The 24,496-nt window shown below is 46.0% G+C and overlaps 1 protein-coding gene across 1 annotated transcript in view; it reads left to right on the top strand.

Moving 5' to 3' along the window:
• The window catches only part of LOC138566368 (contactin-3-like), a 1,374,021-nt gene that overhangs the window by 790,367 nt on the left and 559,158 nt on the right, over positions 1-24,496 (top strand). Inside the window, exon 5 of the mRNA XM_069643533.1 lies at positions 8,742-8,837. Coding sequence (XP_069499634.1) covers positions 8,742-8,837 — 96 coding nt within the window. The remainder of the gene's footprint in view (positions 1-8,741; positions 8,838-24,496) is intronic.

Here is a 24,496-nt window from a genome sequence, read left to right on the forward strand (position 1 = left end):
GGACCTAAGAAAGAATGAATGACTCTTTTTGGTAGAGTATATCTTTACAATCCCTCAGCCATTGAGGTGAAGGCGTGCTCCAAGGCAGATGAAGTCTGTGCTCCATAATCACTCCATGGGCACATTGGGAGTGATTTTTGCTGAGTACAAAGACCTAACACTCTGCTTGAAAACATCTGTAGGCTGGTAGAGCAGTGGCTGACAGAACTCACCTTGTCCTGGAGCTGCTTTTAGGGATCTCACAGCATCCTGAGTTCCACAACATGCAGGATTTATGTTTCATTTGCCACAAACTGATTGAATGGGTTTCAAACTCTGTTTGTGGCTTTCTAATCTACAGGAACTGTTGGTGCTGCCTTTAGCACTCACTTGGTGTTTGGACCACCACTGCTCACACCATCAAACAAGCTCTATGCTTTATTGGCTCAGGAGAGCCTTGTCACCTATCTGGCTCGAGCAACAGTGTCCCATGCAGACAACTTCAAACCGAGATATTCAACCACGCATAAAACCACTAGGACTTTGCATCGAGGCTTGACTTGAACCACTGGCCATTGTGTCACTCATCACCCTGAACCAGCAGTACGCATCCTCTCTAACCCCACCCACGCATGGAACCACTCATGTTGATCCATTCAACCTGCATCACTCAACATCGGTTTTAAGCCATATGGATCACACACATGAATCTGACTTGCCACTAACTTGCTGCCTGGGACTAACCAACTTGAGGCCTTTGATCCTAATTCGATCTGCACGCACAGTTGTTCAAAGTCTTGTTAGACACTGCCAAACCACCATACATTGAAATCAAGTGCTTTTAAGTACCATGTCCGGTTAAGCCCAATTTGCACCCTTTTCCTTCTAAACATATCTTTTTGAACAAACATTGTTGCATTTCTCACCTTTTTCCTCCCAGACAAAGTATCCAGAGTGCTTTTACGTGTCTGTTCTGCATCTTCTGTCTGCTTTTACAAGGGGGGTGAGGGGGTTATAGTGTTGTATTATTGATTTGTTTAATTAAAGTATATATTTATATAGAACCTTGATTGGAAATGCTGCCAATTTGCTTTTCAACCTGTGTACTATTGCTGTTTTGGAATTAGCCAAGATGGCAAAGGAGGTAAATCTCTGGCTGTCTCTGTTTTACCTTTATGATTGTGATAACTGTTGGTTTGTGGAAGTGTGAGTTGGAGTAGACAGTTTAGCCACCATTCATTCTGGTACATCATTTTGTCACCCCATGGCTGCAGACAAATGGCAGTGGTCAATCTGGGATGCTAGGAGGGGGCATAGGCCAGGCTCTGAGCCCACAGGTCATTGGCCTTTCTGGGGTTCACAGTGGTGTTGGCCCAGTAGTTACTTCTGTGGAATATAGATGTTTGCCATTAGGCTCTTAATGTGGATTGTGCTGCTGGTCACGGCCACAGTCAATGGCAAGTGGCCTCTCTGGGGTGACTTGAAGGTTCGATAATGGGCAGCTCCTGTGGCCACTGCCCCTGACCACAGTTGTGATTCCTGAAGGCTAAAAAGACCCGGAACATAGCCACATTATATTCTCTGGCCACAGGCCCATGCCTGTTCAACATAGGCAACATAGGCAAATTTCATGACCACTGAACATGCCATGTGCTGGATACCTAGTTCAAGGCCAAAGAGCCTGTAGAAAGCCACTGAATATTCTCACAGGCCAGGCCATGCCCTGTGTGAGTGACTGGTGGCTGGGGGTGTTTATGAGGCAGGCCCCAGAGCCCAGCCACAGTCCAATGATCATCTGGGCATGATTGCAGGCCCTGCTTAATGGGCAAATTAATTCTTTATGAGAGTGCCCCAGTGAAAGTGGAGTGTTCAAGCCAGAGCCAAAGGCCCTGCCTCAGCCAAATAGTCCACCAAGAATGGACTGACTGAATAATGCTCAAAAGGCACACATAGTCAACTGCTTTGACCTTTTACTAATGAACATCTTTATGTCGACTACAACAAATCATGTGTAGCGGGATCATGCATCACATGAACCAAGAATGCATCTATTTTCATGGAGGAATGTCTTCCTACAAATGAAGCTCCTCTCGTCTGTCAATTTATATTCCAAAGATTTCGTTTTGTGCTGTTGAATAATGCAAAAAAAAAAAAAAAAAAGACCAGGGTGCCTCATATTAATACGGAGTTGTGTGGTTGGCACTACAAACTGCACAATTTAGATTCAATGTCGGTATTCCACCAATTGAACATGCAGCACAATTTCCAAATGATGTTGGTTGTCCCTTTTTGGGGCTCCTCATCTATTCTGTATCGAAATATATTTCATTATAGCGTTGCAATTTCTAGGAGCTGTGGTTGCCCAGTTCCATCATCCTTGTTATGAAGAAGGTGTTTTAATGCCGATGCATTGAATGTGTATTCTGTAATTGATGTATTCTTGCTTTTTTATAAATGTGTACGGTTTTGCAAACCAAACCGCATTAAAAAAAATAAAGAACCTGTGGTTTCAGGGGAAATAAATGATGTTCCACTTTGCACAGTAGCCAACATTGCACTTTGTGCACTGGACTATTCATGACAGTGATGAAAAATATGGCATAGTGCGATCCATTTTTCCATTAATGGGAGCTTCACTGTTCACACAACCAAAGCACCGAAGTTGGCTTCTATGAGGGTAGCCAGAAATAACTGCACAATGGAGCTGCAAACACCATGCCATCAGTTTTGATTTCCACATTTAAAGATTTCTTGCAGTCTGTTGCCGCATACTGTGTTCGTTTCCGAAAACCTCCGACCAATTAGTGTAAACTGCCGTGTGTTCAAAAATCATGGACTCACTAAAGATCAAACAGGAACAGAGTTTTATTACAGGGAACCCATTCATTCTTCAGCGTGGTTACAGAACCGGTTTGACAACATAACAATGTAAAAACAAGTGCCATATGGCCATAATTAGATCACACAGCTCAAAGAAGACAGGCGCTTGATCTGAAGGAAGAGCACCTGGAAGAAGGCAGACAGCCCAGCACTGGGATGCTGGCGACTACCCGCTGTCCTGGAATGTTTCTATGTCGCTTCTCCGAGTGCTGTGCAAGCATCTCGAGCAGGATTTCAGCCTCAGCATCTTTCCCACTTCCATGCAACTTAAACTTTTTTCAATACTTAATGTAGAGAGAACATGATACATTCTCGCAATGCTCTTCTCGGCTGACACAACGCTCAAAAGCAGAGGATCTAATTGGAAGAAAGTATTGATTTGTGATCCTTAACTATGACTTAAGTAGGCTGTATTTATTTTCTGCCAGACAGCGCTGCACTACCGTTCGAAACAGATAGATATTAGGGTTACAGGAACAATATATTTAGCTGCTATATAGGCCAAACAATTTCTCTGCGCTCTTCATGCAGACACAACTAAAGATGGAGCTATTGTAAGCCTGTGTCTATGTGGAAATTTGTTAGCCGACAGATGCCTGTTAGGGATGTGTACGTTTAATTAAAGACAGCACATCTCCATCGTTAGGTCTTTTAAAATAAACTCTGCTTAAATTGTTGAAAATCCATTTTAATTGTGTTGCAATGTTTTTGTGCAGCAAGTTTAACATATTCATCATATCGTCTATTTCCTGGCAAACGGTCATACGGTAAACAAATAAAAGCATAGGGCTTAATTCACAAAGGTTTTTTTTTTTTTTTTTTTACATGGGAATACAGTAGCCCTGGGTCCAGATTATCAAAATTTAGGACTGGTGCTGCAAAGAAGAGCACATTAATTTAGAACCTATTGTACTGCTTTGATAATTGTAATGGAGAAAACAGATTTAGCCCCAATATCTATATCAAACATGTTTTCACAAAGGAAAAAGGGAAACTGATTGTTTTATGTTCTGTTTTTAATGAGTAAAATGAAAAGAAATGTAGCAAACTGATTTCCTTTTATGTCATGCAGCAAACAAAGACCAAAAAACAGTATGGTGGTATTTTACCCCAGTAAAAACAGGTGCACACAAAAACAGGTTCCTTGAAAAACCATGCATTGTTTAGAAAAGGTGCAGGAGAATGCTCAAAGCACACACAAGGGTCGGAAATTATCCTGTGGAGCATTTCTCCAGCACATGATAGCATCTATAGGACCCAATGACATCATGAATATATTTCAGTGGTACAAACATATCTGTTTAGAATTATTAAACGTTCCCCTGCTGAGGCTTGCAACCTGCTGACTTTTATAAGGAGGGAATGTGCCTCACACTCTGGAATCACTTGAATATCTGAGCATTGGGTGTATCTAAAGATAAATATTGGCTCCATAAATCAATATCTGTGGAGGACTGTGACTAGCACTTAATGTGGTTTTTTGTACCCGTTCCATGGGCAACACAGGGGGTAATGGCCTGGGGCCCCAGTTAATGGCCTGATCAAAGCGAGGTGGTGTCCGTGGAGCTGGTATATAACTCAATTAGCACCCCGGGTTACCAAAGCGGCAACCTGGGTGCTAAAAAAAGAATTTCCTTCCTACAACAGGATGCTGCGTGCGTCCCGTTGTAGGATGGAAAATCCTTTAGCAACATGGCCACCATGGAAAATGAAATAAGGTAAGTGGATGGGATGTGTGAGGTTAATAAAGAAAAAAGGGGGATGGTGGGTGGGGGGATCATGGTGGTGGGAAGTGCTGGCCATCAGATGGTTTGGAATGCAGGCTTTTACCAGTGGTTCAAGCCCACGTTCCTAGTCCTCCTGATTGGCTGGCTCTCCCACCCGTGGTGCTAATGTATGTAGATGCGTGGGGCACATTTAACATTTTAGCCCTAATGGACATATCCCCTGGCATGTTAGTTTAATGTATTCACACCTACGTTACACAGGTACATCACTCATGATGTTAAAGAGTATTTCTTTTATAAGCATTCCACATCAGACCCAGGTCTTAAAAGACACCTGACTGATTTTCTGTCACCCTTGCACCTGGCCTGTCACCAAACAGAGCAGACACAAGGAATCAAGGTCATTGGGAATGAAGCTCTTTCTGATTGAGAAACATACACAGAGACACAAGCAGCAGGCATGCACTGGCATATACAGGCATGCCCAAGTTTAGTCTGTCTGTATCAGGCTGGGACAAGTGGATGCCCCTTTAGCCACTAATATATTCTCTTCTCCGTACTGCTATTAGCTAAAATCCTTATTTTTGCAAGTAATACCAGTATACTTCAAAGGTTGGTATATCCTAATATTAGGAAAGTACCCTCTCCGAAGCATCCTGATTCCCTTTTCTCTCCTCAGCTGTCCGTACTTTGACCGCCGATGACCATGCTGCCTGTTGAGTTCTGGTCGAATTCTACATATCCTTCAAAGGATCATCTGCAGCTCAGAACTAAAGAGGCTTGGTTACTATTGTGTGTTCTAGGTAATCCCAGATATGTGTTGAAACACTGGTTTGTTACTGTTCGTCATTTAAAAGATGAACAACCTGAAACCCTCATTTATGACGGAATTATTGCTCATAGGTGCCTGTTCTACCCTCACTGCAGAAAGCAAAGGTCCAAGTACACATTTGTGGAAATGTTTTTTTCTCTACCAAGAATGTATGTTTGAATAATGTTGCAGCATTGAACGCCATTTTTCAAGCAGAATATCTACAGATCAATTACACATTTTTTAGCTCCACCAAAGATGCTTGATAATAGACGTGAACAATTTAAAATGTGTTCTGTACCCTTTCTTTCACCAAGAGCTATAATTTATTTAGAAATTGATTTTGCAAAGTGCCATATATCATATTGATGCTGTATGTGTGGGAACTGCTCTTGCATGGACTTTGCTATTCCAACGTGCCTGTCAGTGGCTATCAGGTCTATTTGCATTCCTTTGGATTGCAGAAGTTCAATGGATTTAATGAAACCGTATTTCCCCATGGCAACAGAAGATGTACATTCAGAAACTTGTACAATGACTGAACTCACTATTGTTTTGGTTTCCATGTTTTTGAAGTGGAAAATGCAGTATTTAGCAGAAAAACAAGGACTGTCACACTGTCTATCATCAGCAAGCTGGAGGTTTTGCTAGTGAGAATATTGTCCATAGATATCTCTTTGAGATTCCAGGCCTGCCTAATAGTGGGGAAGAAGAAATTCTTCTGATATTTGTAGTACTGGATTTTAGCAACAAACTCATGTCCCACAAATGTACAGAAACTTTACATTTTACTGTAGGTTGATCTGCTAAACTACAATGCAGACAAACAAAGTACATTTCCAGCAGGCACTTTTCCAAGCATAGGTTGAGCTGACCATGAAAATGTGTTATGATGAAGGACACAGCTGATCTTCAGGTTGTTGCCTTTGACTACACAAGTTTCACCAAAGGCTCCCCATAAATCCTCCTATGTAATTTATCATCACATTAACCATTTTGATAATGTCCAGCAGGTAGCAGTTGAATACAATGGGCCTCATTACACGGACGGCGGTAAGGGTTAACGGTCACCGTTAATGGCAACGGTGACCGTTAACCCTTACCGCCGTACTACGAGGTCCCTTTGCGGGTTGGAGGAATTAACGCCTGCTTCTTGCAGGCGTTAAAAACCAACCCGCTAAGGGACCTCGGAGCTAATTACGGCACCGCAAAATTGCGGTGCCGTAATTAGCGCCTTCCCCATTCCCATAGAGCCCTATGGGGCAGAAATGGGAATGGGGAAGGGCAATGGCGGAAGGGGGATTTACCGCCCCTCCAACCTTGGAATGGGGCGGTAAATCCCCTTTCCGCCAAGGCGGTGCCGGTAATTTACCGGCATGGTCCAGGGTGCTAATAGCACCCTGGATTACCGCCTTCCGTGTAATGAGGCCCAATGTATTTTGCCTCCCATAATAGACAATCGGTCTGCTGTACAGTGTTTTGTGATTCGATGGTGGTGGACAAGTCCTCCACACTAGGAAAATCGAAGTCCAGATCATGAGCACATTCATCAATCTATTGTAAAGATGCTTTAGTTATTTCAGTCTGTGATATTTCCAGATTTTCTGCATGTATTGGGGAAACAGGGAACGTTGTCGCTTTCTTTTATTGCCATTTTTTAGAGGGTGTGGATTGTGTAAGTGGATCTGCAAGAAATTCTGAAACATCTTCTGTGTTGTCTGCCTCTTCTGGGTGATGTTGTGTGCTGTAACAATGTTCCATGGTTACTTTCCGTGGGTCACTGGTGGCATTCCATTCAGATTCTGACCACAGCACATCTGCATCATGAGACTGAATCTTGAGAGGACCATGCTGATCTTCAAAATGTAATTGTTCTAAAGTGACATCAGTTTGGCAAGCAACATCATTAGTTTGTGTTGCGTCTTTATGTGCCCCTTCCCCCTAAAGAGCAACGCAACTTTAAAATGTTTAATTGATATCACACATAGAGAATATATGAATTACAACCTCTAAACAACTTCTTTAAAAAACATGTGTGTTATTTACCCTTGTTGTCCTAATTTCCCTTGAAAAAGTAAATTTTGATTTTCCGACCACAAGATCAAGCTGCAAAACAGCATTTTGAAAATGTATAAACCAAGCAATTTACTCTCCCACTTCAAGAAACATTGTATATATCTACAAATAGAACCTCGTTTCTGTATGTAAAATATTAAAACATATAAAAATTACATGAAAATAAAAAGGGCATTTTACAATATCTTATGTATACCTCTGGTCCATGTGTCTCTTCAGTTTTGACCGCTTCAGTAGTACATTACATGTACATAGCAAATTCAGCAAAAATAGTTCAATTGTTAAACAATGTAATGTTAAAATCTTTGATCTCACAAAGTAAATCTTGAGAAAGTTGTTTTAATGATGGTTGACCTTACAAAATCAGTTAAAGGTTAAAAAAAGATATGTGTAATCATTGGAATACACTTGTTGCATTCTTATTAAGATAAAGTCAAACCCTCTGTACGGGTGACGTTTTAAAAAGAAATATTCAAAATTGTACCTGATAACCTTCCGAGATGTCACAGAGAGTTGGTTTGAGATTATCCTGCAAAACATAGTGAGTAAAGTGTTGCTGCCTAAAGTATGTTGCATTTAATGTTTTTCTTTAATCTATTCAGTTTTTGGGTAGGCAGCTAAAGAGTATTAACAAAAACATGTAATTAAGTTAAAAAGTAATTTTTTGTGATGTTTACTTTCATTGTTGCATGTGTGTAGGCAATCATTACAACAAGGTTGTTGATTGAACACTTTGCAATATGCTGACTCTATTGTAAATTGTAAAATCATCTGAGAATCATGCATACCCATACGTTATACTCCGGTTGCACATTTGTTGCACATCTCAGATTTTCACCAAAAAGTTTTAGTAATCTGCTTCATGATCTCTAGTATCTGACATATGTGTGTGGGGCATGGACACAATATATCTGTGGCAGTGCACTATCACTAAATGTGCATAGGGAGTCATTCAAAACTGCATTCTGCTCTGTGATTTTGCATAAGACACTCACTGTACATACATCGACTTATAAATCCACCTATTAAGAAATAATGCACACAAAACCCCAAACAAACACTGACAGATAAGAACATATTGTGAACTGCGAATATCCATCAACTGTCCAAGGATTCAGTGACTTAAACACTATACACTTAAAACATAACCATGCCAATTGTCTTTGGTAATGCTTGCTTTTGACGTCATGGTTAGAACATTGAGATCTCCTTTAGAAATGTATTATGATATGTGTTTTGATAATTGATTTTTATTTTCGTTTTTTTAGATCTTGAGAACTTCAAAACTAAAACAAGAAGCACAGTGTCTGTTCGTGAAGGACAGGGAGTAGTGCTACTTTGTGGACCACCACCCCATGCTGGAGGTAGGGAGAAGCATTGTGATTTATATACATGTCCATGATTACTTGATATAGTGCTTGACCAGTTGAATACAGAAGGTCTGTCATGTACTTTCTTAAAGCAGTCAAGTAAAAGACCCTCAATTTACATTTCAATGTTAATGCATATTCAATATCCTCACTGATAGGATAACTTTATTAGCCAATCTGGTGTCTCCTCCACATGATATATCACATTATTTAGCAATTTCGTAATCTCCATCTTTTCACTTCTTATCCATCATAAATGCTACAGGGAAATATGTGTTTCAATTATATTTACATTTCATGGGAGAACTAAATAATGGATTCATGAATTAATGCATGTTCTTGATGAAATGAGAGTGAATTTGAAAAAATGAAATATGTTCCTTTGGTATGGACCCTTTTAGGGTATATTCTGTATCCATGCAGTATACGTAGAGGGCACTTTTAAATGTCTCACTGATAAATGATTGACATTTTTCAAAGAACATATTATAAATTCCACATAAGAGATTGTAATGTTGTTCAACAAAAATGTGTACTAGATAAAATTGCAACCTGCTCAATTTGGGCTTTGAAAGAGAGACAACATTAGCATGAGAGACCCTATAAAAAGATTATCTGTGAAATTTGTGAATGTTAGTGAACTCATAATCCCCTGTCCCTGATAAAAACTAAAAGTACCTCATACAAGAAACTGGAACTATTTTATGTCCGCACACAAAGTGGAGGTGCTATCCAATCAGCTGTCCAGGGGAATGGGCTGAATCTGGCAATGAAGCAAGCGTTGTAATATGGCCTCCATAACCTCTCCCTAAATTCACCACATTTTGTTTCAGACAGTGCCTGTGCATTTTATTCTTCCCCACTTACCCTCCCATCCACTGACAACACCTCCAGGGGCTTCAGCACGATGCCACCTGCTCTACATAACTGAACTCATCATCTACTATCCAGCACTGTCGCACCTTCCTCCCAGTGTGGCCATTGAAATAGTGAAGAAACGTGCAGCATATTCGGTACATCATTTTCAGGGAATAGTATTTGTTAAGGGAAATCTACATGCATGGTTGGAGTGAAGCAGATGTCCCTTAAATCTAATGGCTATTAAATATGGCCTTTGTTTATTGTCAAAGCCCGTGCTGCACTCGGGTCTTTCAGCTCAGACTAGAGCACCGATAACAGCCGAGAAATCCATACTCCCCAGCTGTAAGCATAATAAAAAACAAATATTTATTTTATTTCATAAAACGATGATAGTTTATGAACATTTGTAAAATCAAGCAACTGCAATATAGAATACAGAAAGATGTTAAAAATAACTTTATCACAAATACACTCACTCTAGGTTATTTTAACGATAAACAGTCTAAACCATAACCATTTATTTCCATTGTTTAGCAGTTTTAGAAACGTTCCGAATACTATTAGGGATCAATAAACATAGCCTATATTTTAAAGTAATTCAAGTGCCACTGTATTACTGGTACATAGTAAACGCCGGTGTACCAACTTGCAAGGGTTCATAATAAATAAATAATAAATAATGTGCGTCTTTCTATTCCAGAAAGGGTGGCCTGCTAACCAGGCCCCCTTTCAGCAACTGCATGCCAAAATCATAGAGTACGCATGTGCACTGCTGAATCACTAACTTATGAAGCAGCGCGTGTTCTCCATTGGCACTGAACAGGTTCAGTGAGCACAGCTGCCCTCTTGACAGTTGCAGTGACAGCCAAGTCACTTCAGTGCAGGGGATGCATTTAAGACATTATTAATTTAGATTAGATCATTCCGCAGTTTGCAGATATACCAATGTAAAGGCCAGTAAGGCCCTTCATTGTCTTATGTAGGATTTTAATTTAGTTGATATTTGGAGGTCACTAAGTCCTACGGACAGAGCTTACTTCTTCTATTCACCAGTTCATATCTCAAATTCAAGGTTGGATTTACTCTTAATAACTGACAGACTTAAAGAGAAGGTGGAGCGTACAATGATTAGAGAATGTCGGCTCATGCATTGGTAGAGATGGTGATTAATTTGGAGCAGGGAAAAGGAAATTATAATAGATGAAAATTGAAAACAGGTATTCTGAAATATGAGGAGTTGGTGATATCACTTACTGCATTCATAGAGGTTTACTTTGTACAGAATAAAGATACAGCAGACTTATAAGTGTTTTGGGACAGCTTCAAGGCCATAATAAGAGGCAAGCTGATTAGTCGTACATATAATTTACAGAAGGTAAGATTGGCAGAGAAATGACCTAGCAAATCTTAAACTGATATATGCCCTGACTGGTGACCATAAAGATCTATCAATGCAGAAGGTGACTGACTTGCTCAGGAATGCTGTCAATACACAGATAGAGAAGGGTCTTTTCTATCAAAAACAAAAATATTCCGAGGGGGAGATAAATGCGGTAGGTTGCTGGCAAGTAACTTAGGGGGTAATTCATAGAATTCAGCGCACAAGTGGCGCACGCGGCTGGCGCACAGTGTGCGCGTGCGAATCCCTGCGCCAGCCGCGTGCGCTGAAATCCATTTCCGCGCACAGCGTATTCATGGATTCCAGCGACCAAAACCAGCCGTGGCGCACAGTGGCGCAGCGACCCTGCAGCAGCGCCAGTTACGCCCCCAAGAACGCCTCCCGCGCAGGGAAAAGCCATCAACATACCCAATCCAGCGCAAAGGGCTGCGCTAACCCTGTACCAGCACAGCAAGCGGGCTGCGTGTATCACTGGGGTGCGCGGGAAGTACCTCACGCGATTGGCCCCGTGCGAGCATGGTACGCGTATTTCAGGGGTGCGCGGGAAGTTCCACACGCGATATCAGCAGGGTACGTGTATTTCAGGGTGCAGGGGAAGTTTTACACGCGATTCCAGCACGGTACGTGTATTTCAGGGGTGCGCGGGAAGTTCCACACGCGAATAGCCTGGGCGCGTGTATTTCAGGGGTGCGCGGGAAGTTCCACACGCGAATAGCCTGGGCGCGTGTATTTCAGGGGTGCGCGGGAAGTTCCACACGCGAATAGCCTGGGCGCGTGTATTTCAGTGGTGCGCGGGAAGTTCCACACGCGAATAGCCTGGGCGCGTGTATTTCAGGGGTGCGCGGGAAGTTCCACACGTGAATAGCCTGGGCGCGTGTATTTCAGGGGTGCGCGGGAAGTTTTACACGCGATTTCAGCAGGGTACGTGTATTTCAGGGGTGCGCGGGAAGTTCTACACGCAATTTCAGCAGGGTACGTGTATTTCAGGGGTGCGCGGGAAGTTTTACACGCAATTTCAGCAGGGTACGTGTATTTCAGGGGTGCGCGGGAAGTTTTACACGCGATTTCAGCAGGGTACGTGTATTTCAGGGGTGCGCGGGAAGTTTTACACGCGATTTCAGCAGGGTATGTGTATTTCAGGGGTGCGCAGGAAGTTTTACACGCAATTTCAGCAGGGTACGTGTATTTCAGGGGTGCGCGGGAATTTTTACATGCGATTTCAGCAGGGTACGTGTATTTCAGGGGGGCGCGGGAAGTTTTACACGCGATTTCAGCAGGGTACGTGTATTTCAGGGGTGCCGGGAGTCCTACATGTGATTTGACAGTGTGGGTCCTCCCAGGTGTTCCCTGTACACCCTCCACGGCCCCTGCAGGCAGCCCACACCACAGGGGACTACCCTGCATCCCTGGTCATGTCCCGCAGGCAGCCCACCCAACATGGGCATGCCCCCCAGCAAAGGCACATGTCTCCTTGAACTAATGAACACCAACTCATGTCCCCCACCACCCCACCCCCCAGCACTGTGGGGCACCTGCCAGCAGGCCCCCACCCATGTCCAACTCATGTCCCCCACCACCCCCACCCCCCAGCACTGTGGGGAACCTGCCAGCAGGCCCCCACCCATGTCCAACTCATGTCCCCCACCACCCCCACCCCCCAGCACTGTGGGGCACCTGCCAGCAGGCCCCCACCCATGTCCAACTCATGTCCCCCACCACCCCCACCCCCCAGCACTGTGGGGCACCTGCCAGCAGGCCCCCACCCATGTCCAACTCATGTCCCCCACCACCCCCACCCCCCAGCATTGCGGGGCACCCTCCACCAGGCCCTCGCCCATGTCCCATCCATGCCCCCCTGCACCTGGGTCCCCACAATCCCCAATCATGTCCGTAATGGCCATCCTCCCCTGCCAAAAGGCCCAACCAACTATCACATCCACCCACATATCAAAGGCAATTACATGTTACACACCCAATGTAAATAATGCAAATGAACACGTCTGTCACACACAATGGCTGCAAGTGAATGTTAAAACACCCAACATGACATGCATGAAAGTAATGAGATGATACGACCCATTGAAGGATGAAAATAAAAATGTATTGAAAATCAACTAGAATGGAAATGAAATTAGAAAAACCACAAAGCAAAACAACAAAAAGAAGATGAATGTCCATGAAAAAAATCCAAAAAATCAAAAAATCCATAGAAGACCTATATACAAGACAATCCCGGGTCCATGAGCCCAACCAAATGAAACCTAACTATGTCAACTAACTAAAAACTGAACTATATACAAAAAAGTGGCGCATTGTCCAATCGCAACCAAATAAAAAAAAAATTAATTTAAAGGAAACCTACCACTAACTATATAACTATATACAATGGCAGCGGGCAAGTCCTGCGGCTTACTCTTTGATGTTGCCGGCCAGGGCATCATCGAACTCCATGTCGATGTCCTGGAGGCGGGACTCTGTCCTGGCCCCGAGGTCTTGCAGGGATAACCCCATGTTCACCTCAAACTCCCTGCAAGCTTCCTCGAGGCACTTGGCCCGCCTCAACGCCCGACGCATGGAGAACTCCGCCCTGACCATGGTGAGCCGCTCCTCTTCCGCCCGCTGCCGCTCCGCACCTATCCGCTGGACCAACTGCTCCCACACGGAAGACACTACCATCCCAGGGTTCTCCTGCCCTCCGGCCGATGCCTGCCCCTCTGATCTTGATGGCCCGAGCCATGATGCCTCCCACGTCGAGCCTGCTGCTGCCTCCGACGCCACTGCCTCTGCCAGCACGACGGCATCCAGGATGATGGAAACCACCGACGCCGTCGTGCACGTGCCCTGCCCGATGATGCCGTCACATCCTCCATCTGCTGGGGTCCAGTTGCTGTGTTGTCCACCCCTGCTGGACCTCTGACTCCCGATGTGGCAGGGATGGGATCCCCACCGAGCTGGCTGCATTGGTCAGGGCAGGTCCACAGGGGGCCCTGGTGGCATCTGGGCCAGAAGACGGCAAGGAGAACGACTGGCGTATAGTCTCCACAGAGGAGGAGAGGGCCGCCAGATTGGCCGACACATGCAGGAAACCCCCGAACATGGCCGATCCCAATTGGGCCACGTCGGCACGGTGCTCTTCGTGATGACGTGCGTGCTCCTCCTGGGAAGCACGCACGGCATCACGAATCACAGCCATGCGCATCGCGACCCCAATCAGGACCTTCTCCACACGGCCAGGGGTCCCCTCGTCCGCAGGTGGAGGGGAGTCAGATGACATGGACATCCCCTCTACCTGTGGACGTGCCTGGGACGGGGCATCCCTGCTGGTGCAAGGTGGTGCACCCACAGGTTCAGGGACAGCGACATGCACAGGCCCCTCCACGGTGACCTGTGCTGTCTCCTGCCCCTGCCCCTGGACTGCACCACTTGCACCAGCAGGGATGCCCCCAACAGGCCCCATGTGCGCCTCAGTGGCGGCCTCCTCCTCCTCTGTGGAAACCACCAACCTGGATGGCTCCTCGCCGTCTACCGCCGTAGCAGGCCCCTGTGGGGGCTCACCCACCCCTTCCGCTGCAGCCGTGGGGGCATCCCCGCCGCCTTGCTCCACAGCGCCGTCTCCGCCCTCTCCTTCACTAGCCGCTGAGTAGAGGGAGACATAGAACACAAGCATCAGGGTACTGTACAATGGTCCCCTAGACAGGAAGCAATAGCAGATGAGTGCCACTGTCAAAGTACACTTCCATCATGTCACACCACAACACATGTGTCAGTCCAGGCAAAACACACACAGTGACAGTCATGGTGCGTGCCATGGACATTTCAATGCATGTCCAATGGACTCTCGAATCATACAATGTAATGGGACTCACATGCATCATGGGTCATGCACACACTTCACCTCAGTCACATCCATCTGGCCCCGTACACCCCAATCACAGTGCATACAAGGATGACTAGGCTGCATCAGTGAATCTGTACATTGTCACAGACATGTGTCATGCATCCATGGCACTCACAAGTCACAGACACGCAGGTCAGGCACACAGAGATGGATACCACATATGTATCTGGCATCAGCACCCATCCCTCACCCCCACCCATGTCCAGGAACAGAGACTGCCATGCTCTCATGTGTGCAATCTGCACAGGGCTCCCCATGTCGCATTCAAACACATGCAACAACCGTGCGGTTCACACATTACAGGTCGCACATGCATTCCCATGATGTCCCTGCACACATACATGCGTACATGGCCTATGTCACACATGCAGGCAAGTATCAGACAACCAGCACACTGCAACATGCCCTGTCTCACACAGCAATGCTTGGCCACTTACCGCTCAACTCCAGACGGGTCTCCCTCTCAAGGACCTGGGCGTGGAGCGCTGGGTGTGCGCATTCCAGGACCCTCAACTGGATGGAACTCATGCGGCCCCGGCCCCCCTCCATGAGGCGCCGGGCCTTCATGAGGGTCCTGGACCTCAAGTCCTCCCAGCGCTTCTTGACCTTCTGGATGGTGCGGGTTGCCACCCCCTCCGCGTTGATGGCAACCACACAGTCGGCCCAGATCCTATCCCGTCCTTTCCTGTTGGCGCGGGACGATCCGAAGAGGGCATCATACTGCCCCAGGACTTGCTCCACCAGGACACCAACTTCGGTGGCAGTGAAGCTGGTGCCCCTCTGCCCCTCTGGCCGGGGGTTGCCACTGGGGTCAGATGTGGATGTGCCCGACATGGCAACCCCAGGGGCAGGAGTGAGTGGACAACTGGGTCCTGGGGCTGGGCTGTGGAGCGATGTTATTCGAGTCGGGAGTCTTCTGTACCAGCAGGGGTGGACACAGCAACTGGACCCCTGCAGATGGCTGATGTGCAGGCACCAAATGGCAGGGCACGGTGGCAGCAGGCAGGCAGGCAGGCAGGCAGGCAGCAGCAGATGGCACGTGGGAGGCTGCTCGGGGCACTGGGGGGCAGTAATTCGGGCTTCTGGGCAGGAGCGTGGTCTTCCGTGTGTTTTCGCGTGGCCAGCTTGATACGGAGTGATTTGGCACGTGAAAATCCTGCACGTCAGCATGAAAATCGAGGAAAGGCCCTTAGCGCGTAAGCGCGTCAGCACGCGTACGCGATTTCATTGGAAAAAGGCCCTTACAGCGTAAACGCGTCTGTGACGTTTTGCGCACGGGCGTTGCCCTGGCAGGGCTTGGAGATCCCGCGTGCCTTTATGTTCTGTACGTGCTTTTCATGCGGTGCGTGTGTTTTCCATCCGTTGGGGTTCACACGCTATTACTTCACAGCGGGTGTTGGCTACGCGTTCTTCTACACGCAAGGCAGACAGTGAGTGGTACCCCGCTCCCCCAGGCCCGATCGCGTGAGAAACTTCACGCGAACCCCTGAAATACACGTAGCCCGCTCCCTCAGGCCCGATCGCGTGAGAAACTTCACGCGAACCCCTGGAATACGCGTAGCCCTCTCCCCCAGGCCCGATCGCGTGAGAAACTTCACGCAAACCCCTGAAATACACGTAGCACGCTCCCCCAGGCCCGATTGCGTGTGTAACTTCCCGCGCAACCCCGAAATACACGTGCCCCGCTGGCACAGGCACTATTGCTGTATGTTGCCACTTTTGTAATGCTCAGGGACGCTACCGCCTGCCTTCGTGTGGCGGACGTGTTTCGGCATGTGCGTGTCTTTCTCTGTGCGTGGCTTTGCCCTATTCGATTCCATGAATACGTGTGGTTCGGGTGCGTGTGGGCGTTCCGTCTGCTTCCCTGCAGTACATCCCCAGTTACGCCCTTGTTTTCGCGAGTTGTTCCCCATTCCGCGCGTTACGCCCCGTGTTCCGCCCAATTTCTAGTGTATGCGCAGAGGTTGTGCGCTTTCACTGTGCGCGTCGCGCACGTCTTTCGGGATGTTGCAGTGACGTGTGCGCCATGCACGGGTTTGGCGCACATCCCGAGGAAGACACGCGCAGGGACTTCCATGAATCGCACGCCTGCGCGTGCGCCTCTTTTTTTCCGCTTGCGCCTGCTTGCGCCTGCTTGCGCGGCTCACGTTTGTTCCATGAATCGGCCCCTAAAAGAACATGGTGCAAAGGGCAGTGATTAAGGAAGTGGACAACATTAGGGGGAAGCTTGTAGTAAAAGAATTCAGAAATATGTGAATGTTTTCATTTGTTTTACGAGACTTTGTATGTGGAAAAAAGATTCCCACAAGAACAGGATATGGATAACCTTTTTCTGATGATTGAGTTACCTAAACTGTCTGATGATAGTAAAATAGCCTTGGAGGTGAGAATCACAGATATGGAAAATGTAACATCTCCCTTCCAACTACAAAATTGGTAAATCACTAGGGTTGGATGGTTTAACAGGAGAGTTGTACAATGTTTTTCAGATTCAATTGTCCCTTTTTGTGTGTGAATTATTCATTGTTATACAGGCTAGATAGATGTAAAGGGGAAAGGGGAAACAATTCACCGAACTTAGTCTGGATTTAAGCGCCAGTGTTTTGGCTATGATAACATTACAACTTTAATCTTTAATCAACATTTCGGGACTACAAAAGAATGTAACGGAAGACTCAATTGGATCTTTTTGTAATGTACAATGGTGGAGATAGGGTTTGGTGAAGTCTTTCTGGGTGCAATAGATTTTTTGCATGTTGGAGCAAAAGCTAAAGTGTGTTTAAACAGTATATTTTTGAAAGAGATTACCATGTTAACAGGCAAGGTTGTCCCCTATATACGTTTCTTTTTAATATAGCTCTGGAACTGCTTACAGCAAGAATAAGAAAATAGACATGTATTCATGGCATGTGTTCAGAGGGGCATGAATTTTAAGTGTTGTCCTATGTTAATTATATTGTTGTACTTTTGTCCAAACCTAGAGAGGGTGGTATTTTTTTGAAGAGGATTTTCGAGGGGTTTGGGCGACTATCTGGGTGCAAAATAAATTGGGACAAGACTGACGTTTTTCCATTGTCTCCTAATTGTACTCAGGAACACCTGGGAATGTAGGTGGGCAAATCAACATGTGAAGTATCTAGGGATTTACTTATTGAGAGATGTTAATACGATTGTGGATTTTAATGTGGATAGACTGATTGAGGGCATTTTAAAGAATGAAAGGAGATGGTAGAAGCTGTGATTGGGTATTTGGGCCAAGGTCAATACGATTAAAATGACCCTGCTCCGTAAGGTACTTTATATTGTATAATCTTTACCACTGAGATTTACAAAGAAAAGTATGCAGAGGATAGATAAGTTATTTCCGGATTTCCTCTGGGGTAGTGGAGAGAAACCCAGGATTCCTAAATCCATCTTAACACGAAATGTGGATGACGGTGGATTCGGCTATCCTGATCTGGAGAAATATTGGAAAGAGTTAATGTTAAAAAAATCTGTACATTGCTCTAGTTCTGTAGACAATATGATGCCAGGATGGCTGGATTAATCCAGTAACTCAGTTTGATAATCGTACATTGCATTGGCAGAGTTGGATTCGGAAAATTGATGATGTGTTCAGGAATGAAAAAATGATGTGTTTTACGGCATCGCAATACACGTTTCATTTAGGGCCGCAGGAACTTGTTGAATACAGGATACTCAAAGGGTTGTTGATATGCCAATTAGGTTTGTGACAATCTAAGCTTGAGAAGAGACTGCGTTTATGCACTATTTTTGACAATCCTCCCAGTATGTTTTGGATCTTCCTAAAACTGATGCCTATACCATCAGTGTGTGCTGAGCGCTGGGATAAGTTACGTCAGGAGTGGGAGGCATAGTTGCAGTGCAACATCTCATCTGATCAATGGGAATTTGTATTGAGAGCTGGGTATAAAGCAAAATTAGACCTGGACTTGAGGTTGATTCATCAGAAGGTAGTAGGGTGTTTATACTGGACATCTGTACGCATGCACAAATTAGGGATAATAGTTGATGTGGGGTGGTTTGGAAGTCTGTACTTTGTTACATATGCTGTGGGAATGTGTGAGGGTGCGTGATTACTGGAAATAAGTATTGGATAGGGTAGATTTGATTATGGGTATGTCATTTTCACGTTGCCCGTTACCAGCGGTACTTAAATGATATGATATGGCATTTGTAACGCGCCTATACACAAGTGTTTCAAGGCGCGACGAGGCAGGGAGGGGGGAACAAAGGGAAGACAGACAACGATCCTACTAGGCCAGGTGTCATTCAGATCGCGCAAGTGCAAGGGTAGGGGGGAAGGGAAAAGTGCAAGGGGAAAGGGAGAGGGGAAAGTGCAGTACAGGGGTAGAAGAATAACAAGATAAATAATAAGGGACAGCTGGTGGCCAGTGCAAGGTAAGTGCAGACAAGTGCTGGGAAGGGGGGCTGTAGGGATGCAGAGACAGTCCCGCATTGCAGGGGTTGCCAGGGAGGCAGTGCAAGGGGAGAGTGGCTGGGCCAGGGACCGAGATTGGTGAGAGTGGCCCCGTTGCAGAATCAGTGCAGTTTCAGTAAGAATTTAGCAGGGGAGAGGGGTAGAGAAAGCAGAAGCAAAGAGGAGGGTTTTGAGGTGCTTCTGGAACCGGCGATGGTTCTCCTCAAGTTTCAGGGATGCAGGAAGGCTGTTCCAGAGGGAGGCCCCTGCCGCAGAGAGAGATCTACTACCAAAGGCTGGTTAGATGTGCTATAGCATGGGAAATAGCTGTTGGATAGATACGTCATTGATGATGGCAGTCAAACAAATAATGACGGTCTGGAAGACATGGAAAAAGCCACAGGTGGGCGATTGGATTCATGAGATGCAGGTTTTATATAGTTTTGAGAAGGTGTTGTTTGGTCGAAAGGATATGACAGAGTGATATCTTGAATTGTGGACTTCCTTTAATGAATTGTTTGGTTGAACCGAGAGTATGAATATGTGTATGAAAGACGGTTGAAATTACTGATGGTTGGGTGGATTGTGGGTGTATGTGTGTGAATGAGTGTCATTTTGTGTTTGTCATTTTTGGGGGGTAGGTTATATATAATTGTGATTTGTTTATTGCTTAGTTGACTATTTCTAAATGGACATGTATTTTCAGTTATTTTTTTTTACTGTTTATTAATGCATGTTATATATTATTCTGAAACTACTTGTTATGTTTATGGAAAATGAAATACATATATTAAAAAAAACATGATAATTGTCCCCAAACCACATAACTATGATATGCCCTATCCTAATGGCAGTTGTAAACTTTAAAACTTTAAACATAAGTCATACTTAAGCTTAAATTATAGAGGCTATTATCTCTCATAGGCATCTAAGCCACATCACATTGTTATACAAGTCTCAGCACTGTAGGGCATGGCAGGAGACTGAATAACTGGGCATCTCCTTTTATCCCATATGAGGCCTTATAACACTTCTCTCCAGCAAGACAGCCTCTCAGCAACAGCTGTCCAGGGATAAAGGAATGAAAGGGTGCAGTGCAGTCATCCAAAAAGACTACTCTCATGCCTAGGTGCTGCATTCTAAAAGGTTTGATGCTATGGACAAGGGAAGGGGAGCGAGATAGTGAAGACAAGGGCGATCAGCATAGCTGGGGGAAGATTCTACTATTGCGTGCCTCTTTCTTCCTACCTTTACTTCCTATCTACTACACTTCCTTTAGCACAAATCACGTTGGGTATGACATCCAAAGGGAATGAAAACCTTTCTTAAGAACAAGGATTAGGCCCCCAAAAAACAGGCTTGCTTTAATCCAATTACCTGTGGGCTTCTCTCTTTAAATGAAGGGATCGCCCACACCCTTAAACACAAAAACAGAGGAAGAATTCATTGGACCTCTGCTACATTGGTATGATATGATATGATATGATATGATATGATATGATATGATATGACATTTATAACGTGCTCGTACACAAGTGTTTGGTGGTGAACTGCTGCTGGAGCAAGCACTGGCTCTATGCAAGCAACACTAATACCCATGACCTCATTGAGCTGGAAGAACCCTGCAGGTGTGTGCCAGCCTCCCCAATCCCAAGAGCATGGACCAATGTTATCTTTGAGTCCCTGGATTAGAGCCCACAGCAACGTGAGAGTCAACACATCCAGGGCCTCTGGGTTTTCAACATGAAACAGCTGCAAGTTATAATTTGAGCCCATACAACCCCATCAAACCAATATGAAAATCCAGAGCTGCCTCAGACACTTGACTGATCTTTGTGCACCTGTACTTCACTCTTAACCCACATTTATGCTTCACCATGCAAGCTGAACGCACAGATGACTTGGCTCAAACTTGAAGCTTATTGTTGCACCTGCCATCTTCGAATCACTTTGCAAACCACCAGCATCTTCATTGACCCTGGGAGCCTCATGGAACTGCAACCTTTGAATGCTACACAAGACCACTGGATGTGAACTCTACATCCAGCCACCAGCATCTTCACTGTCGAACTGACATTCAAACCAACCATGGTGGACCTCATGATCCAAACTTTGGTAATCATCACTTCAAATTGTCAGCTGCTCTTTATTGACAGTTGAACAGACCCTGGTGGCCTCATCGAACTGAGATCCTCGAATGCTGCACCTGAACAGCCATCTTGAACTGCATATCCACTTACCAGAAACCAGCATCCTTGCCATCGAACCCACTATCAAACTGCCCATATTGGCCCTCAATATCTGCGCTTCTGTGCTTCTTCGAACCACAACAAGCCTCATCTCTTGAGGATGCACAAGAAGCCTGCTTCCAAGCGCAACACCCAGTATGATCCGACATAGCCTCTCTGAAACATAGGTGCAGAGTTACTGAATGGAAGCACATCCACTGATAGACTGTCCTGCCGCCTGCTCCAAAGGCAATACAGACTCTCGATCCGCTCCAAGAAGTTGGCCCCTATCAAAGCCTGCATCTCTGGGGCCACCAACAACATGGCTGAACTGTTCAAAATATTCAAGGAACTCACCAATGCCACTTCTCATATGACATCCCAGGCCCTCTGCTCTGCACTGGCCACCCACTTCACAAACAAAACTCAGGACATCCTGTCCTCACTGTCCTCTACTCTGCTACCTCCTCCCTCATCCACTTTCAGGCATCCCTTAGCCCCCCTCTCACCTTCTCTCCTACTCTCCCCCTCACCCATAGCACCAGATGAGGTCTCTAAAGAAGTAATCTCTATGAAAGTTTTGTCCAAACAGGTGCTACCCAGCTCTCCCAGAACTATCAAGGACAATATTGCCTCCTTTTTCACTCCTTTGCCACTGGCCCCTTCCCACTACCTCTCAAGCACTCCCTTGGTCACAAAATAATTCCTGCAAAGCTGACTACTGCCCTATCTCATTAATCCTTTCCTGGGCAAACTCCCAACTGATCCACTACACTGTGTCTGTTGGTTGTCTTCACGACCACCAATCTTGCTTTAGAACACCCTTGAAGACCCAAATCTCAATTCCAACTCTCCCTCTGCTTTCATCCTTCGCGATCTTTCCTCTGACTTTGATACAGTCAATCATGCCACCCTGATAAATTGGCTCTGTGATACACTTGGCATTATGGACCTGGCATGGGACTGGTTGACCACCGTCCTACCTGACCCTCAGGGCTCCATCCTCTTGCTGTGACTCTTCAACATCTACCTTGCTCCTCTGGCCTACCTGATCTCCACCTTCTCTCCTCACTTCCAGTGTTATATGGACGACACACAGCTCTCCTTCAAGCTTCCCTCCACTTCCTCCTCTTCTTCTCTTTCATTCTTGACTGTCTGACTGCTACTCAGGCATGGTACACTGCTAATGATCTCTGTCTTAATGCCAGTTAGACTGAGATCGTTCTCATTGGGACCCCTTCTTCCTCCTCCCTTCCTATTCTCTGGCCATCGTCCATGTGTCACCTCCCCTCACCCTCTTGTCGAGCTAAAAACCTTGGTGTCATCTTTGTCTCCTCTCTCTCCTTGTCTCCTCACATCACAGATCATGCCACTTTCAGCTAAACGTCCTCAGAGGCATTCTTCCTTCCCTCACCTTCCCCCAGAAACTCAATGGGCCTCATTACAAGCATGGTGGTAGCCATGCTTGTATGGCAGGCACGGCTACCGCCATGCTGGCTACAGGCACCGCCACCCGCGATTGGGCAATAACCGGCCCATTACGAGTTGAATGGGCCGGTAATTGCCCATTTGCGGGTCCCGGTATTGCCGTGCTCCCGATCCCCATTCTGCTCCATAGGGTAGAATGGGGGTGGGGAGCATGAATGCGCCGGCACCATTAATAATGGTGTCGGCGCAATTACGAGTTATGCTCGCGGGTGTCGCACAGCCTGCCAGGTAAGAAATGCCGGGCTGTCACCCATCCACGAGGAGAACTTGTAATTCGGCTGCACAGTATGAATGGTGCCGGTCTGCCACCCTTATGATGAGGCCCAATGTCTCCAGAGCTCTGGTCCTCTCTAAACTGGACTACTATAACAGCCTCTTCCTCATTCTACCTCTATCCTCCCTTCGCCCCTTCAACTAATCCAGAATAGGACTGCAAGACTTATCTTTTGCATCAAGCTCAGGGACCGTATCTCTTCTGCCCTACAATTTCCCCAGTGGCTCCCAGTGGCTGCAAGGATCAGGTTCAAGATCCTGTGCATCATCCACAATGCTTTCTGGGGCCTGAGACCCCGCTACAGCCAACTCTCTCTCCCAAAATACCTCCCCACTTGAGCCCTTCGGTATTCTAGCTTCAACTCTCTGCAGTCAGATGCTTTTCCAAGGAGAGAGTCTGGGGTAGATCTCACTCATCGGCAGGAGTCTTCCTCTGGAAATGCCTCCCTTCCCCTCACAGGCTTGAGCCAGATCTCCTTAAGTTCTGGAAACGTCTCAATACACTCCTTTTCTCTTCTTCCTTCCTTCTCTCCCCCCTCTTTGACTTACTGACTGGTCCCTTCTGAGTCCTAATGGGTACCTGACGCTCTTCGTCCAGTCTTCCCCATCACTGCAGTCTCTGTGTCCCCCTCAACCTGTACTTACACTTTCGGGTCTTCTTTGCCTGACTAGCCTAGCGGGGTGTGCAAATCTAAGTGATTTGCCCACGGCTGAAAGTACAAACTACCAAAAGTTTGCAACTTTCTCATGCGAAAACACATACATTCTCACACACACACACAACACACCCAAAACACCCCCCCAACCACACCCTCAGCACACCCCCACCCACTCCCCCAACATAAACAAACCCCACTTACCTTCATCTTTATGCTGGATTCCTGCAGCACCAGTTCCCTTTCACTTCCGTGATTGGGAACCGGCGCTGCAGGGTCCTTTTCTTTTGTAAAGTATAGTGAGTGGGGGTTGCAGAGGACATTTTTTATTTTTTTTATAAACAGAAGGCTGCGGGGGTGTCCCCGCAACCCCTGCTCACTTTACCATGAAGTATAGTGAAAGGGCCAA

The sequence above is a fragment of the Ambystoma mexicanum genome, chromosome 2p, assembly GCF_040938575.1.
Source record: "Ambystoma mexicanum isolate Mex_15411 chromosome 2p, UKY_AmexF1_1, whole genome shotgun sequence".
Taxonomy (NCBI): Eukaryota; Metazoa; Chordata; class Amphibia; order Caudata; family Ambystomatidae; genus Ambystoma; species Ambystoma mexicanum.